We start from the raw sequence: 18590 nt of genomic DNA on the forward strand, positions 1-18590 counted from the left end.
AGTGGGGAGGCACATGCTTCCATGGGCCCCAGTGTGACCTCACTACCTTTTGTTTTTATGGAAGGTGTTGTTGCGCTTTGAAACCGAGCACCAGTTCAAACAGCAGGCAATAATTGTAGAGGCAATGGGACCAATGAGGGGGTGTGAAACAGAGAAGGCACCTCACCTCCAGCAATGTAGATTCTTGTGAAAACAAGACAGGGGCAGTAAAGTGTTGATGAGAAAATCAGACAAAAGTAGAGAAGTGGCACATTCGTCAGAAAGGTGTGACAACAACTGGACATGTGAGATATCCGAAGTTAAGAAGTTCTTGACATCCTCAAAGAGGATGTGGACTTTTCGTAACATTTGGAAAGCTGTGTGTATTTCTCTAGAGCAGAAATTTCACAGTTAAGGGGTTACTAGGAATTGGTGTTGTTAATAGATGGATTTGTTTTTGTTTTTTTTTTGCAAATAAGAAAAAAAAAGCATGTCTGTTGGCCACCGACTTATCCATTGGGGCAAATGAAAACAAGAAGCTTGACAGCAGCATGAAGCTGTGAAAATAAACGTCTTAATAGATCAATGATGGTATCACGGGGTTACATAATCAATTGTGCATTTGTTAACTGCAGTCAAGTCATAATGAAATAAAGCAACACGACCCAAGGGGTTCAGCAACAAAATGAGTAAATCTGATTTCACCATTCTTACACTCTGCAAATTATCTGAGTCAGGAAATGTACCAGGATGATTATTTCCCCCATGTGTTTCCCACTGTTACTGCCCCACCTTCTCCAGGCTCACTGTGTAACTTTATACACGGTAGTCATATCCAACTTGTGTGGTGCTTTCCGTTCTACTGAAACGGACGTGCAAAAAACAAACAAACAAAAAAAAAAAAAACCGGACGGACGTGTGTTCTTGTCAAATCCCGGGAACTTTACAAACACATCAGGTAAAGTATGATCGCTGTAAGAATTCCCAGATTGTACTCTTTGTTTACATAACACAAAGTGCGACCCACGGACCATGTGAGGTGGTGCAAGAAGAGAGCTGCACTCCGCGCTCATTAATCCTCGTTACTCTGGAGTGAACGAAGCGCGATGTAACTTCATTAGTTCACGTTAATACCTTTAGATAAATATATAAACCCTAGCTTGGTCCGGGACACACCTTTGAACCAAAAGTAGGTAATGAACCACCCCCCCACACACAGAGTGGTACGGTCCGGCCCTGCTCCTCGCTGTTTTCGTATCTGCCTCAGAGCGGACTCAACCGCCAACTAACTTACAGTTCTGCCATGTCACAGTAACGAACTTTCCGGGCAGTTTGCTTACAGGGAACTGGATTTTTTTTAAAAGGTGTCGGTGGGTGGGGAGCTCTCAGATAGATGTCGTCGGACATACGGTCTGAAATGCGAGTGTGCGGTGTGTTTTCGACGGGGAGTCCTGGTGATTTTTGAGCCGCCGACATCACTGTACAGCTAACGTTACACGGTGAAGCCTCATGTTTTCGTCAAGCCAGGAGGAGCACTGCGCCCCGGCCAAAGACCCGGTCAAATACGGGGAGCTGGTGGTGCTGGGGTGAGTCCAGCCGATCTGATTAATATCTTTATGACTTGTTTAATTATTTATTTATTTGATTGGGAGAAACTTTCCCAATCGCCCTGAAAACGAGTAATTTATCTTGGGGAAGTTTCTGGCGCAGCTAACTTGGCTAAGCGGCGGTAAGTTCCGTTAGTGAAGTGAGAATAATGGTATGTTTTTATTTGAATGGAAATACGTTTGTCTGGACATATCTGCGTGGAGGAAAAATAACACCAAGCCCCGGAGCGGCGTTGACGCGCTCACGTTACTCAACAAATCGGACACGTGCGCCTTCACAAACATGTTCACTTTGGTTTTGCCGAGTCAGTGACGTTTCATTACCGAACATCTGCGAGCGGCGCCGCGGCGACATCCGAGAAACAGACACCGCCGCTCCGCTGCGTCCTTCCCACGTTAAAGTCGGATTCATGGGTTTTAAGGAATTCGGAAGTGGTAACGGCCCCCTCCCCCAGCCCCGAGGGTACTTCCTTTATTCAAAACTATGTGGGACTCTGCGTGGCTCACAGGTATTTTTCCAAGGACATCCGATTTGACTGACAAGATTCAGACGATTCTTACGGTCCCACACAAGTTGGACATCTTTAGTGGGAAGCAGCTGGACTTCTTCAGCTGAGGGTCAGTGTTCAGCACCTGACCCTCAGAACTGAAGGAGCCCAAAATGTCTTCAAACAACACAATAAGTCCAGCTGCTTCCCACTAAACACTCCAAGACTAAGATGGCCTGGATGACTGACAACCTTCATGGACAAGTTGGATATCCCAACAAAACACTTCATTTCATCCACATTCATCTAATGCCTGCTGGGGAAGCCTAACCGTTACAAGATACAATGGAGACATCCTTAATTTGAAATCATATTAAAAATATAGCCAGGACACATCCCCAGACGGTAAGGCCAGCATTACAGTATAAATGGTCTGCTCAAGTCTGCGAATCAACTAATGTTTCCTTACAGTGTAAATTGTCCTACTGCCATAAATAGCCTCTGTCAAAGATTGTCATTTCTGTGACAGTGATTTTTTTTTTTTTTCAGTTACGGCTGTAAGGAAGGGATTACAGGAACACTGCAAATAATATACGATTTTTTTTTTTTACAATTTTAGTGATTTATATTATTATGTACCATTAGAATAATTATGCGTAAAGTTTTAACAATAATCTATAATTCTATGTAAAAGCCTTAAGTGGCCTGTTTGTTTTCGGTAATCGAAATTTGGACATAGTAGTGTATTGAAAACTGTTAAGTAGCACTGCTACTACAATGATCTTCATATTAGTTGGTTAACAAATTAGCACAAATTAAATCTCTGCCCCCCCAAATCATATAAATAACCAGAATTACATCTCCATATTGCACCCAAGAGTGGAGAAAATGCAACTGTTAGGGCTTCACGCTGACTACCAGTGTGTGTATTCATTTTCTGTCGATGAATTATAATCCCTTGTTTCAAATGAACGCAAAAGTTAATCGAAAGTCATCATATGCCTTGTACATTTTCTTCTTATTAGATATAGAAAAGATCTTGGTTGAATTTTGCCGCCACTTGGCAAATATCTCTATCATTAAGACATATATATATATATATATATATATATATATATATATATATATATATATATACACACAAGATGTGAATTTGTTGTCTTCTTTTGTTTGCGAGTTAAGTGGGGGAAAAAAAAGGACATATATTCTTCTTAGGTTTCATACGTTTGGCATTTCTACTGAAGAATCATATCGGCAATATGATTGTAAAATTTCAAACAATGTGCCTTTCATCTATTGAGGTAAGAGCAAAACATCATCTTGTCATCTTGCCAGCAATTAAATGCTGTTGTGGGTTTTTATTTATGTTTCAACTATTTCAAAGCCGCTTTTTCTGGATTTCTTAATGAAAAGCTGGAGCCAGATATTTATAATCACGTTTATATCAATAAACTGTCAAGAGAAACAGCTGCAACAAATGATCTGAAAGCACCTATATGGTATCAGCAATGAGTTTGTCCAGGAGTGAAACTCTTTTGGCAGTTATTTAGAATAAAAATTGTTTATTTGGTTGGTTTAAAGCGCTTGAAAAGAGTTGCAAATTAAGAGTGTACACAGAGAATGGATGGATGTGGCTTTGTCCCTTACCCTCCACCCATATACTCCCTGTCATAATGCTTGCTATAAGGGCCAAAAAGTGCTGACTACTTATTACCCAGGGCGGAGCCTGTGGCACATTTGAAGCTGAGGCTTTTGTTCTTTCTCTTGACATAAAGACACATATTTGAATCAGATGTGATGGGTGTATAATCACTGCCATGTCATCACATCCCATTGATAAAACTGATTGCAGACAAGATAGCTGACAGCATGGAACAAAGGGTGTTTGAGCAGCAGTTCCCTCAGTGGTTTGTTGCCACGACTGAGGTGGCTCTTATTACTTGCATGGCTGCCCCCATCTCTGCCTGGGTGGATTGTTGCTGGTCAGTGAAAGGGAGGGGGTGCTGTGTGTGGGTATCCTGGAAATAAAAGGATGGATTGATCAGGACCCAGCCTTTGCCTCTCCTCAGCTTCCTCTGTCTATTGTGGCTTAGAGACTGGGACTATTGATTGAACCTTGCCTGTTTCTCTTTCATATGTTTGGAGAAGGAAGTGAACAAATCAACTTGGAGTCATCTTTGGTACAAACTGGCACTGAATCTTGAGCTGTGATGCCTTTTTTTATTCATCCAAGGAGAAGTGTGATCCTTTCGCCTTCCTTTAATCGAAAGTCAGAGTGAAGGTGTAGTTGTAGTGTCACTGTTCTGTGCAGGGTCAGATCAGTCAGATGGATACTTAAGGCAGCAGCAGCTTGAATCAGTTGGCCGGTTCTTTGCTTTCAGACTGTCACTAGCTGGGTATCTCCCATAAAGTTAGGGAGCACTGTAGATTAAATTATAAAGTTTACATTGGCATATACGAAACACTTAGCATCTTACTACTCAGCATCACCAGGCTCCTGTGACATCCTCTATGACCCTGCAGTGCCACCCTGTGCCCTGTGTCTGTGTTATGCTCATGAGTGTTACTACTCTGCATATCTCCCCCTCATACTGTGAACACTAGCCTTTCATGTTAGCATAAGAGGTGGGAGGTGCTGTTGGCTCCTTAGTGGAACCCTGGAGGATAGGTGATACACCAGAGTCTTCTAATCCCTGCTCCTAAGTATTGGAAGGTAAATCCTCTGTCTGTCTGGCACAGGTCAAAAGGGAAAACAGTCACAATTATTTGGAGCAGATTTCTAAAGAGCCTGTCCTAGCTAATGTGACAGTTGCAGTTCCTGGATGACAGAATATTGTTTGTCAATGTAATGATGAATAATAGAAGGCATGTGTGCCATTGCTTAGGGAGCCATGGTTATATTCAGCAATATTAATTCAGCATGGTGAAAACACTAAGCTGCCTATTATCTGATTGGGTGCTGTATGTGAGACATCCAGGTATTCAGCAAATAGTTTCCCTTAACTAAATAGAAATCAGAACAATATGTAGGCCTACAGTAGCTGCTCTTTATTTAGGTGGGCAGTTTCTAGGACAGCCTTAATAAAATTGGAATATATTTAACACACTGTTAAATTAGCTTTACAGTGTGTTTGTTACTGAGGTATCATTAAAAATCACATGGATCTTCTTTAGACTCAGGATCATCAGTTTATTAATAGCCACTGGATATGGAACACCATAGAAAATCTTTTGTCTTCCTTCAGTTTTGATGTGCCCTCTGATCTTCAGCTTGTTCCCAGAGTAGATGTCTCAACATGTTAAAGGTAATACAAGCTAGAAGAGATAATAACATAGTTTATCTGTCTACCACAATGTGTTGGTTGTAGTTCTGTCCTTGGTGCCATCCAGTGCCTCCCTCGCTCTCTGTGGGTGGCTTGCCCTACAGGCCAGTTTTGTGCACTGTGCTGACTGGGTCCATGTGTTTTCATGCCTGGCCAGCCATGTAGAGACATGGGACAGGTGGACCAGCTTGGGAGGGAGGTAGAGACAAGCAAAAGGAGGTTCTTGTTACTACTGTTGTATTTATGTTGCAACAAAGAGTCAGATTGTGTAGTGATTGTTAGAGTTTACTGCCTTGTGAAATGCACTACTACGTAAACTGGAGGGTTTAAATGAGATCTCATTTTGTTACATTTTTTTTTCTCTTCCCCTTCAGCACACTGGTTACATGGGAGTGACAGAAGGTCTGTGTGTTGGATGGGAGTAAAGCATGGGGTGTCCCAGCTGTAAGAACCAGCTGGTGAATGGGGAGACAACCAGTCCTACCGGAAGGGGCTTCTTCATTCACAAGGAGCACCCTAGTCTAGATGATTCACACCAGACTGAAGCATATAAGTCAAAGTCTAGGACTAAGAAGTAAAAACTGAGCAGCCTCAGATAATTCTTTGGTGGAGCTGAGGCTTTGAAATTGAGATCTTAGCTGTCTGTATCTGTGCATAAAATTCAGCTTTGAAGATTGTATTTCAGCCATGTGAGGCAGTTCTCCACCCAGACTGCATGTGTGCCCAAAGTGATTGCAGACCTGACGTGAATCTTAAAACTGGTTCCTGCCTGGGACACAGAGCAAAAGAACAGCTGCCGTTCATACACAGCTAGCTCACTAGAATCACAAGCAGAAAGTGCATTATGTAATAAGAGACATTATCCAAGGTAACGCTTAGACTGCTAATAGGGTGCATTAGATTGCCAGTGATGTAATGCGTGGCAAAGCCCTTTTTCAAAATGCATGAATGTTTATAATTCTCCATGTTTACTTGTTTTTTGATTATAAGAATTTTCCCTGTAAATCTCATTCGACACATCTTTTTGCAGCTACAAACACTGTTTGCATTTTTGTAAACGGAAAAAAAAATTAGCAGTGAATTTACTGTTCTTTCCCTCCAACCCATCCCCCTCTGTGACAGGTACAATGGCTCTCTGCCCAACGGAGATCGGGGTAGACGGAAAAGCAGATTTGCGCTATACAGGAGGACCAAAGCCAATGGTGTTAAGCCGAGCACTGTGCACATCCTCAACACACCCCAGGCCAGCAAGGTACAGAACAGATCAGAAGATGAGTGATTTAATGAATAGACTGTGGAAATTAACTAATTTCTGCTTCTCTTCTAATGTATAATTTTAAATGTATATACAAGCATGGAAATGGGTAAATAAGCGTGATGAGTAATTTTGTCAATGTACTTAGCCAGTTTTGAAATCATATTGTTAGTGAACTGAGACAATTTTAGATGGGGAAACCTAAAACTGAATTTTTCACAGCAGCACCAGATATTTTTAAATTTAATTGCTTATGAAGGATGATGAAAGCCCATTAACATTATTGTTGGCAGGGCTTAAAGTTGACGTTTCCAGGCTGCAGTTAATAAGAAGGCCTCATAGCTTTTTCTATGCACCAGAGTAGCTGCCAGAAACTGCCCCATCAAGTATAACATGTCTCCCTGCATTCATGCCTTTGGTTCTCAAGCAAAACTGCTAAGCAAGCTGGAGGACATGCTTACCTCTGCACTTCGAGGCCAATATTTTAAACATTTTGCAGAGATTTCAGCTTGCTGGCCAAAAGGACTCTGGTTCAGGTTTCTCTCACCTTGGATCAGAACTTGACTTTTGATATCTGCAGAGTTTCTATCTGTGACAAGGGCTTTATAATTGCAAAAACTGTTAGTTTTCAATCAACTTTGAATCAGCTTCACAATTTCATTATTTCTCAGATCAGACCAGAACAGTGTTGTTCTCTACATGACTATTTTGACTGCATGTCTCAACTGAGTGGGCAGCATGGCAATATGGCGGTTAGCGCTGCTGCCCCACAGCAAGAAGAGCAAGAGTTTGATTCTTTGTGTGCAGCGTTTAAATGCTCTCCCTGTGTTTTTGTGGGTTTCCTCAAGGTACTCTGGCTTCCTCCCATAGTCCAGAGACATGCACATCCACCTTAGCTGGTGAAATTGCCTGTAGGTGTGAGTGTGTGTCTCTGTATGTCTCTATATGTTGGCGGTGCAATAGACTGACAAATTGTTCAGGGTATACCCCGCTGTCACCCAAGAGGCCCACCGGGCTTGGCTCCAGCGCTCCCCACCACCCTGACAGGAAAGCAGTTGGAAATTAGATGAAGTCTCAACTGGACAAACTGTGCAGTTTAAACAGTTGGTGACAGATTGTTTGGGACTGTTTATCTGAAATGCTCTAACCGTCTTCCCCTTTTACTGTTCCTCTCTGCCACCCTGCCACCAGGCCTGGGATTGGGAGGGTGAACTGAGGAGGAAGCTGTTGCAATTGGCTTCCCCAGCACTTCCTGTACACGCAGTCAAATATAGCTCTGCCTCACAAGACAACAGGATGTGCCTTTGTTTTAATATTATTCCTAAAAAATCCTGTTCCCTCACAGTTTTGTAGCCTCGTACGAATGACTGAGAGTATTGTCTGGGAAACTGAGAGGGAAAGCTCACGTGTCTGTGCACACTCTGGTGTTCATGACAGATAATGAGAAGCTCCCATGCTGCCACTGCCAGCCTCCTATTCAAATTCAGGCCCCTGCTTTCTCATCTCCGTGCTTGATCTCAATGACTCCATTTGATTGTTTGTATTGGCTTTCTTTCGGGGCTTGTTTGCCCATGACTGTTTTTATTTTTACTGTGTGGGGTGTTATGCTTATAAAAACATACCTTATACATGTCTAATTATATAACCCCTTTTGGAGCATGTAAAAAATTATTTTTGTTGTTGAACAGGTGGAACACCATTTGTTTGTAGCAGTGTAGTCAAGACAAGACTGTGTGTGTTGATGACATTTGTCCCCATCTGTCTCTGATGTTACAGCAGAGTGTGGCAGCACTGGTGACCCACTTTCTCTCCCACTCTTTTCCTCCTGCACGTGACAAAGAAAGGGAGGGGGGCCTTTTGGAAAATGGAGTTTGCAGATTAGAGTGGAAGATAGTGGCACATGGTTAAGTGTTGATGGGAGCTGGGCCTGTGTGGCATTTACCCACCCCTTCTCATCATGATGAGTGAGGCGGCGCAGATGGTGAACAAGCGTGTGTTACCTGGGACCGGTGGACAGATTATAGTCACTGTCATCATAATTTTATTTGTTCTTTCCAGGTCCACTTCCAGAAATTCTTGCCATAAAATTAGATGAAGAAATAATAGCATAGGTCACAACTAGTCTTGCTTTAGCCTATGCTATAAGAAATCACCAAACAAAAAGCAGAAGAATACTTTTGTAATTAAGAGGATTAAGATCCAGGTCATCAATTTAGGTCCATGCATTTCAAATTGATAGTGCATTTGGATTTTCCCCCAGCATTTCAAACTTTCAAACAGTAAGGAATAATTGATTGCACAAGACATTGTTTCTGTTTGTATCTAAGTGTTATGCCATTATTTTTTGGTAGTGTGTTACTTCACCCAGACAGTATGTATTTGATATGTTGTCATATGGTATCACAGCATGTGGTGACTGAGATGTTTATCTGTTATATTTCAGGCTGTAAACTGTAAAGGACAACACAGCATCTCCTACACACTGTCCAGGAACCACACGGTAGTGGTGGAATACAGTCATGATAAAGACACAGACATGTTTCAGGTAAATCCCACGGTGATGACACATTGGAGGTTTTCATGTGATTTGAACAATCCAATGAATTCTCTAGATTTGATTTATTGTACTAAATGTAATGTGGCCCAAAAATATATGCACATGTTGTTATCATTTCCCCTCTTGAACCTCATTGTCCTCCAGGGACTGCATGTCCTCTGTGCATGTAATGTCAACCCTTCTGTCTGTAGCATTAATATGAATGTACAACAAGATGATGACCACAGGGGAGTCCGCACTGCAGACACGTGCTTCATACTCAGGCTTGTATAGTGTCCATGCATCTTACCCAACACTAGAAAAATGCAAAGAAAGACACAGCTGTCTTTTGGAATTTTTAGACCTTTTATTCAGACACTAAGTGGCACAGAGGCCAACAGGAAGCAGAGAAGGGAAATGACATGCAGCATAAGTCCACGGGCCGCAGTTGAACTCAATCATGTTGGGTGCACACTAACCACTTGACTACCCGTGCTACCACGCTAAACATAAACAGACATGCAGGCACACACAGAGAAACACTGTTTGAAATGTCAGACTGGCAAAAGGTTGATATGCCAGAAAGCAAAGCAGTCTAGAGTTCAAAGGTCTGCATGGAATGAAAAAGAATCCACTGCTTGTGCCATACTGATGTACTGATGCGGTACTACTAGAAACAGTATAACGATATAGCATGACTTTGACAAATGACTGTGTTTTGTAGATTGGACGATCAACAGAGAGCCCCATAGACTTTGTGGTGACTGACACTATAGCAGGAGGCCAGGAAGGAGAAGAGACTCCCATCACACAGAGCACCATCTCCCGGTTTGCCTGTCGAGTTGTCTGTGAGCGAACTCCCCCGTTCACTGCTCGCCTCTATGCAGCTGGATTTGACTCCTCCAAAAACATCTTCCTTGGGGTAATTAGTAGTTGGTGTACATCAGTAGATATACAGTAGCTGTAATAATGTTCTAACACCATCTGTGCTCTGTCTTGCCCATAGGAAAAAGCTGCAAAATGGAAAAATCCTGATGGTCACATGGACGGCCTAACAACCAATGGTGTGCTGGTAATGCACCCAAAGGGTGGGTTCACTGAAGAATCCAAGCCTGGCGTATGGAGAGAGATCTCTGTTTGTGGGGATGTTTATACACTGAGAGAGACCCGCTCAGCACAGACCCCAGGCAAACTGGTCAGTATCTTCAAATATGGCGTATATGGTACAGCACAAATGTTCCCTGGACATAAGTGAAGCGTTAAAAAAAATATTAAGCACATGTTTCTTAAGTCACCCATTCTGTTATGATGATAGTCACATGCGTGGCATAAGGTTTCTTGCTTTTCTTTTGCCAAGTTAAATTATATCTGTATTTCCTACAACACCCTCTGCAGGTGGAGAATGAGAACAATATACTGCAGGATGGTTCTCTGGTTGATCTTTGTGGAGCAACTTTGCTGTGGCGTACAGCAGAAGGCCTCTTTCACACTCCCACCCAAAAGCACCTGGAGGCCCTCAGGCAGGAGATCAACGCAGCACGACCCCAGTGTCCTGTAGGTCTCAACACCCTTGCCTTCCCAAGTATGCAGCGCAGCCGCGCCCTCTCCTCTCTGGAGGACAAGCAGCCTTGGGTCTACTTAGCCTGTGGCCACGTGCATGGTTACCACAACTGGGGCCACCGGTCAGAGCAGGAACCCAACACACAGCGAGAATGTCCCATGTGCAGGGTGGTGGGGCCCTATGTACCACTGTGGCTGGGCTGTGAGCCGGCCTTCTACGTGGACACAGGTGCCCCCACACATGCCTTTGTGCCATGTGGACACGTGTGCTCAGAGAAATCAGTCAAGTACTGGGCAGAGATCCCTTTGCCACACGGCACCCACGCCTTCCACGCCGCTTGTCCTTTCTGTGCCACCCAGCTCAGCCTCACTCAGGGCTGTTCCAAGCTAATCTTCCAAGGCCCAGTGGACTGAGTTGAAGCGTCCTGCTCTGGCAGAGATTAAACAGGAATGCCAATATGCTGTGAAACTGTTCAGATTATTTTGTGCTTTCTTTTGTTCGTGTAAACTAGTTGTGGAAAGGAGTAAGTCTTCTCGAATTCTGGTTATATACTGTGGATTCTGCACAACAGAGAGCCATTACAGATTGTTGAGGGCCTCTTGTGGCTGTTTGGATGGCCACTGCGGGATACGGAGATGTGGAGCACACTGGACCACACATCCCTGGCTCCGCCAGACTGATATACTGTTTCACCTGACAACTGTCCAGCCAACCAACTGCTTTAAACAAAGCTCTAGCACTGAGCTAAACAACAATGGCTGCTGGTTTTCCACCAGAGGGTCGTAGAATTAAGATTGTGGTGTCAGACTGAACCAGATAATAGTGAGCAGGTGTACTTCAGTCTGTTCGAGAAAGAGGGGCGGGGTTTTATAGGCTAGTTCCTTGAGGGTCTGAGGCAAAGCTTTTACAGAGCCAGACAGCTGGACTGTTGGCTACGAGAAGCCAGAAGAATCCTGTGATCTAATGGCTAACTAGTTAAGTGCTCCCCAATGGCCTCATGGCCTTAGCCCCTAATGGCATCTGGATCATGTAGCTCTCCAGAGGTTGCTTCTGTTTGAACATACTTTAAAGGGAGTGGGGGGTATTTTTCAGTAATCTGTGAATAATTTTCATAAATGAGAAGAGATATTTTGCTGAAGGCTAAGAGAGTTAGTTTTGCATACAGTAGACAAATGGAAATGACAACCCACATGGATTCTTCTCCACGTTTTTATCTGACAGATAAGGTATTTTACTACACTGAGGCCCTTGTACTGTTTTGTAATGGAAATGTTAATATATTTTTCTCCTGCTAAATAATGTGTGTGAGGATATCTGAGTGGGTGCGTGCATGTGTAATTGTGTGTGTGTGTGTGTGTGTGTGTGGGTCAAACTGTGTGGGTGTCTTTGGGCTTTTGTCTAAAGTGCCCAACATCACTTTTACCCCAATCCCCTTTCCATGATTTTGCCCACCACCCAAAATGCTACCAGAGAGAACACAGGAGTGAAACCAAGCTTGCAGTGTCACAATGAATGTACTGAAACACATTGATTCTCCTCACTGCTGGTGCTTCATTTATATAACTTTTCTTTGATGGCATTAAAGGTACAGGTAGGGCAGCAAAGTTGCAGTGAAAGAGTAACTGGAACTGTACAACAATATGCCATAACCACACCTGCTTGCTAGCCTGCTAGCATACTTTGTCTCTGCCCCACACGTGTACTGTATTCGGTCTGCACTGTTGTTAGCTTTATCCCATGCTGGGTCTGATCCAATGATTTCTACGCTCTCAAACCTGGGCACAGTCTCAGCAGCATCCAGAGATTATACCAAATATAAGGAGGAGCTGTTTTCTCTCCAAATGCAAGATGTAAACCCAAACCGCTGCTATGGTGGAGTGTTGACAGCTCTGGATTACAGTCAAGGCTGTTCAGTTTCACACACTAGCCCCATGGGAATAATGATATTATCACATTCAAGGCCAAATTTGGTAAGGTCTATTGTGTGGATGAGTCAAGTTGTCCAAAACAAAGTAGCAGATGAATTGAAGCAAAAGAATCTGAGACGAGTCTGCATTCTTCTGTGATGGTATACCAGACCGAGTCTGTTGACGACATCAAGTGTATCCAAATGCATTAATTCAGCCATTAGCTTATCAAATTTAGTAGTGAGCATTAAATTATAAGATGTGACAGGCATTTTTCTTTTTTAGCATTCAAATGTTCTTCCATGATGAATAAAATTCAGAGGTATTGCTGAGGGACAGGGTCCACCATGATTAAGGGCTCCAAGATTTCAAAACAAAGAAAATATCTCAGCAGGAGCGATGCACTGCTAGAATATTTTCCTTTTTAGTTCCTTCCTAAGAGAAACAAACTTAGCATTTAAAAAATATATCAGCAGTATTTCATTTTGCTTACACCACAGACCATTTCCAGATCACGAGGTTTTCTTCAGATTTGATTTAACTGCCGTGCATGGTCAAACACCAAGCCACATACTGTACAGTAGCATTCCTTTCTAACACTTTCAGCTCAAACACTGTGCCCGTTGCTTAAGACTGTGTTCTGTAACAGCTGCGGAGTGGCGGCCTCAAACATTCCTCCTTGGTAAACATGGGTGGGGCCCTCATTTCACCGAAGGGCTTGTTCTATGATTTTGTCTCCTACAGGAACTCTGTACACAAGCCATAGAACGCACTGATGCTCCCAATGCCTCTTTTGCAAAGAATAAAAATATTTTTTAAAAATATGCTGGAGTGACTTGGTTGTCTCAACGATTTTAGGCCTGACAGTCTGGAGAAATCTTCGACTTGCCAGTAACGTTCTGGGACACAGATGATTTCAAAATGATTCACTGATTTTTAAGGAGGTATGTGGTGTTGATGAGAATTTGCTTCTTTTTATTCATATACTGCCTTTGAACTCCAGATGTCTCTGCTGTGTTCAGCTGCAATGTTTATTCACAGTTACGTATGTGTTTCATCATTCCTCTATATGAGCATTGCTCTTCTATCTTGGTTGGCAAAATGTCCCTGAACATTGATATCTCTATCACACAGTTTTGTTTTTTTTTTTAGATAAGGAAAGTAATTTTCTTGAAGTCTATTTGGTTCACATTTAGTGTTCTATCTTATCAATCCCATTTTCATATTTACCATAGGAAATGATATGAGTCTCCGTCCCTGGTGTTCTGAGCATATTGTAGTTTCCCTCTGAAGCCACAGGAGGACACTATTTCCTCAACAATAGGCATGTTGGCAGCGTACACACCAAACCACTTAGCCTTCACTAATCAAGAGCCAAAACCACAGCAAAGAAATCGAAGTGATGGTTTTTCCTTTTTTTTGTTGTGTTTTTGATAGAGAAGACTAAAGTACAAATACATCCCATATGCATCCGAAACAAGATAAAGTAAATTTAATAAACTGACATGTCTGTACTGTATGTGTATGCCTGAAAATTCTCCGTATGTGCAATTAGGCTGCCACAGGAGAAATATGTAGGCTGTAAATTTAAAGTTAGAACTTTATCTTTTACATTCCATATGCCATTTAATTAATTATGCTCTCTTCAGATTTATTTTAGATTTATATCCAGGCGGCCCACATAAGACATGCTTGATACATGTGCACAGTTGTAAGGAATTTTTATCTTTTATTTTTCTATGCATGCAAAAAAATAATATATGACGATGATGACAATTTCCATCACTTGTATGTGTCTTCTCTATAATAAGGGCACATGAAGGGGATTTAAATACGTAACATGTCAGTTAGGCGTTTGGAGAGGAGTGGAGCTGTGGGATGCCATGCTTCCTAATTAACATTTCTGCAGTAGATGGGAGATGGGTTCATGTCTCTGCACACTTGCCTGTTTTTCTGAATGACAGAAAAGACACTGAAGGTGACGGCATGCTAATTTTGAGATCGTTTGGTGGATCCCCTGCCTTAAGCAGGGCAGGGCTATGCAAATAAAGTGCAATGATAATATTTTTTTTTTCTTTCTTGAACCAGCTTTATGGATGAGAAACTAATGTTCATGGGCTGCGCTGATGCTAAGCTTTGTAATAGGTTGACATGAACCATGCCACTCTATTATCACCTTTTTGACCATAATTAACTTCAAACAGACAATCATTCTTCACAGCCATGGAGTTTCATTTTTGCAGGATCATATTTCAGCTGCATTTCTATTTTAACTGAAAAGTGTGTTTGCATTAATAACAGCTTATTTATCTAAACGGAGAGGGAAAGGGACGTGGTGTTCTCAGGCTCCTGGAGGCCTCACGGTTCCTTCCCAACCCAAGACCTGTTCTACATGATCAGATAGGTCGAGAGAGAGGATAACTGTTCCACCCTTTAAAAGTCCATTTCTTTGTTCACAAAGATAGCCTAGGAGACCCAGACTTTTAGCTCCCACAGATCAGGCTGGGCTCCAAAACCGCTGAATCCTACAATTCCCAAAATGCAACTCAGTCAGACTGTTATAACTAGCTGAGCAATACTCTTTCATGAGTTATAAACTGACCTGTGTAAAATCAGCCAAGCGCCTCCTCAATGAGAATGTCTCTCACAAAGCAGCATAAAAGAAAAAATGACTTTCATGCTCATAATGTTCATAATGAGCATTATAGTTTGACAATTATTTCTAAAGCTGAGGCCTCACAGTAATGTCCAGTTGAAGGACTGTCTGTGTCTGTGCTGTGAGTTTATAAGCAGAACAGAAAATATAAGGTGCAACTGTTGACTGTCACTCAGCTTTTCCCTGCAGCTATAGTTGCATTTAAAGGATAGATCCTAAGTTCGCCTTCTGTGTCCCGTCTGCTCTAAGACCTAACGTGAAATGCCACAGGTGGCTGTAGGCTGTGTGCCAAGCTATCAGCAGGACACTTTAGCGGGCAAGTTGAAGGCTGTGATATTTACCTCAAATACCCAGCATGCCGCTGGGGCAAATTATATGCAGATCGTCATCTGTAAATGGCAGATAGTGCTCTGCCACTTGTATACATTAAGCAACAGCACATTCAATCCTCAGAAGTGATCACAAGACACCTCTTTCTCTCTGTGTTTTACACTTAGGTCTTTTTTTTTTCTGTAAATCTTCCAGTAAATTGGACAGCCATGGCACGCTAGAGTGTGTTGGACTCTACTGTTCAAGACTTTTCTCTTCTCTGAAACACACTCACTGTAGTGATGTTTCACTTTAGGCTGCATCTACTTTTCTTCATCTGGGCCCCAAAGTCAAACACCTCAGTCAGGACCAGCCAACACTTTTGAGCTCTGTGCTCGTCAGACAATGTCACTGTACTTTTTCGTTTCAATATTTTTCTGCTTTACCTTGAGCAAGGTTTGTGGCAGTAACGTTACACAATTCAAAGCTGTACGCAGTGCAGAAGAGGATTATGATTATATCAGGCCTATTTACTATTTCATGTGGCTCTTGATGATACTTTGTACTCAGCCTACTCAGCTTATTACTTTCTCAATGAATAACAAATGAGTTGTCAAATAAAAGGCAAATAAACACAGGCTAAAGAGAAGCTGATACAAATATTTTATTAGAACATATGAGGGGAAAATAGGTTTGGAAAATCATGCATTAAATTCAAACATTAAAGTGGGACACTGTCTACCTCTTTGAGTCCCTCATGCCCTCTTGCTCTCATCTGCCTTTGCAGAGGCACATGTGGCGTCTTGCCTACTCATCCAAACAAGGGGACAAATTACTTTAATTATGGAGTAATTGCAGTCTTGTGTTAATTAAATCTTTATCAGTTCAAGTAAGTGGATTGCTCCCACATGGAAGCCATGCAGCGACGTGCTGTCTTGCTCTTCCCCTCTCCTGCTTCTGTCTAAATTTACAGCCTGAGACATTCTTTTATTCACTCTCACCCGACTCTCCCTCTCCCTCACCCCTGGGTCTCACACTGAAATGATTGGGATTAGCGTCATTTGGGGGAGGGTGTTGTTACACCAATTCTGTCAGTAGCCAGCTGTTTCTTAAAAATACCATAACAAACATGATAGCACTGGTGCGAGGGAGTGTCCTCTGCTGGAAGATGAGATACAAGATTTATCTTAGGTTCCTGGTGTTTGACAAAATTGAATCCTCTCATTTTAATTGCTCTCGACTAGGTGTGCTGCTCCGGGCGATGGAAACAGGAGCTCTGTATGTTGTCCCTTGTTCTCTACAGACTATTATGTTCCATTGTGCAAAATGCCGATTATGATTTTCTTTATCCTTGTCATCTATCTTATTTAGGATCATTTAGGTAGCCAAATGTTACAAAGGAACAGCAGTCAGTCTTTTTATTACATGTGTTTGAGTCCCCTGCTTCTTGTAATGAGAACAGGATCAATGAGGAGAATTAATCTCTCTGAAGACTGATTCGCTGGTTCAAGGCCTCTCTCCATGTCCATTACACATTTCATCCCAAACGTCATTGTTTTTAGCTCCAAAATAACCAAATTTGAAAATCTCTATGATTATTTTTAATGCCATATCATGATGTGCCTTTTATCTTGTAGAGTCGCGAATGTATTAATATTTCTTACCTATTATTCCACTAAAAACATGTTTTGCTGTGTCTGCTTCTCCTTCTGGCATCTCCAGTATGTGCATTTTGGCTTGTGGACACTGTCAGCGAGCAGCTGTTTAGTGGTGACAATGTTTATGTGACTATAAACGGGTGCAATATGGCTGTGAAGCAGATTCAAAAGGCTTAACTGGATTACACCTCATTTCAAGGATGCTTAAGGTAAGATTAAAACAGATATGTGGTAAGTGAGCAAAATACAAAATCAAATAGATTGAATTTCACTCTGGTTGTATAAGGCGCTTGCTCATGCATAGCTGTCCTGTTTGTATTTGCCAATTTAGGGGAAAAACAGTGCACAAAAAGAGAGACAATATGCAGCCCGTTACAGTAAAACAGACGGAAAAAAGGAACCATACAGACATTTGAAACAACAGTTTTGCTCTGCTGGACCGTCACAATTCACCATTAATGCCCTTTCTTATCTCACGCTACAAATCCCCAGAGCTGGAACATTAGAACTCTCTAATCACACACACTGGCACATACTGAGTGTGTGTACATGCACTGTGGCATCATTCGCGCACAAACACACATACACACGTACACAAAATCACACACCTCACATATAATCTGAAAAGATAATGAATTTAATACCACTGCCGTTACAGTCAACTAATGTTTGTTAATAGCCTGGTGCCATATGGAACGAGGGCCTCAACCATGTGGGTAATTCCTCTTTTTGGACAAGCTGTCAATAAAAGGCCCTTGCATTTTCTGGATGCATGGGGGGTGGGGGGCTTGGAGGATGTGCTTAATCCAGCAGGCTCTCTAATGATCCCCCTGCCTCGAATACAAGCCACAGGCCTCTGTCAATACGCTTGCAGCTGTGTTTTATTTTTCCTATCAGAGCTAGAATATATGTTCACATTAACACTCCACTGAGCATTTGTGCGTGTATGCTGTCGACTTTGTCTGGGTGAAATACTTTTGGTTTCCAGCGCGGTGGGGTGGAAATGGAAGTGTAGTTTTTGAGAAGACTTTATGACGTGCTTGATGACTCCCCTCCCCACAATCACCTCCCCAAATTCACTGCATCTCCTCCCCATATCCCTCTGCCAGCACTGCAGCCCAGCGGATAACCAGGCATGGATTAGCAGTGACATCACACTGAATGGCTGAGCCCAAGTGTGAGGAAGGGTGAGTATTTGGGTTGTGTGTGTGTCAAATGGATGTGAGCATTATGTGTGTGTTCAAGACTGATTAGATGGTGAGGGTGGTGGTGAGAGGGAAGTGAGGATTAGAGAGCCATCTGAGCGTTGGC

At 42.4% G+C, this 18590-nt stretch overlaps 1 protein-coding gene across 1 annotated transcript; it reads left to right on the plus strand.

Annotated features, from left to right (window-relative positions):
* Positions 1 to 1259: 1259 nt before the first annotated feature.
* peli2 (pellino E3 ubiquitin protein ligase family member 2) lies at positions 1260 to 13489 on the plus strand. The gene is made up of 6 exons (XM_029493886.1): positions 1260 to 1565; positions 6520 to 6649; positions 9096 to 9197; positions 9913 to 10110; positions 10195 to 10383; positions 10584 to 13489. Exons 1-6 carry the CDS (start codon positions 1489 to 1491, stop codon positions 11160 to 11162), a joined length of 1275 nt encoding a protein of 424 aa, XP_029349746.1. The 5' UTR covers positions 1260 to 1488; the 3' UTR covers positions 11163 to 13489.
* Positions 13490 to 18590: the final 5101 nt, after the last annotated feature.

Source organism: Echeneis naucrates, chromosome 22, assembly GCF_900963305.1.
Source record: "Echeneis naucrates chromosome 22, fEcheNa1.1, whole genome shotgun sequence".
Classification (NCBI taxonomy): Eukaryota; Metazoa; Chordata; class Actinopteri; order Carangiformes; family Echeneidae; genus Echeneis; species Echeneis naucrates.

Excerpts from the sequence above, each read along its gene's own strand:
- peli2 (XM_029493886.1), top strand. The coding sequence starts at position 1,489 with ATGTTTTCGTCAAGCCAGGAGGAGCACTGCGCCCCGGCCAAAGACCCG. Across the intron at positions 9,198-9,912 it reads AAGACACAGACATGTTTCAG|ATTGGACGATCAACAGAGAG; the intron begins GTAAATCCCACG and ends TGTGTTTTGTAG. Across the intron at positions 10,384-10,583 it reads CACAGACCCCAGGCAAACTG|GTGGAGAATGAGAACAATAT; the intron begins GTCAGTATCTTC and ends CACCCTCTGCAG.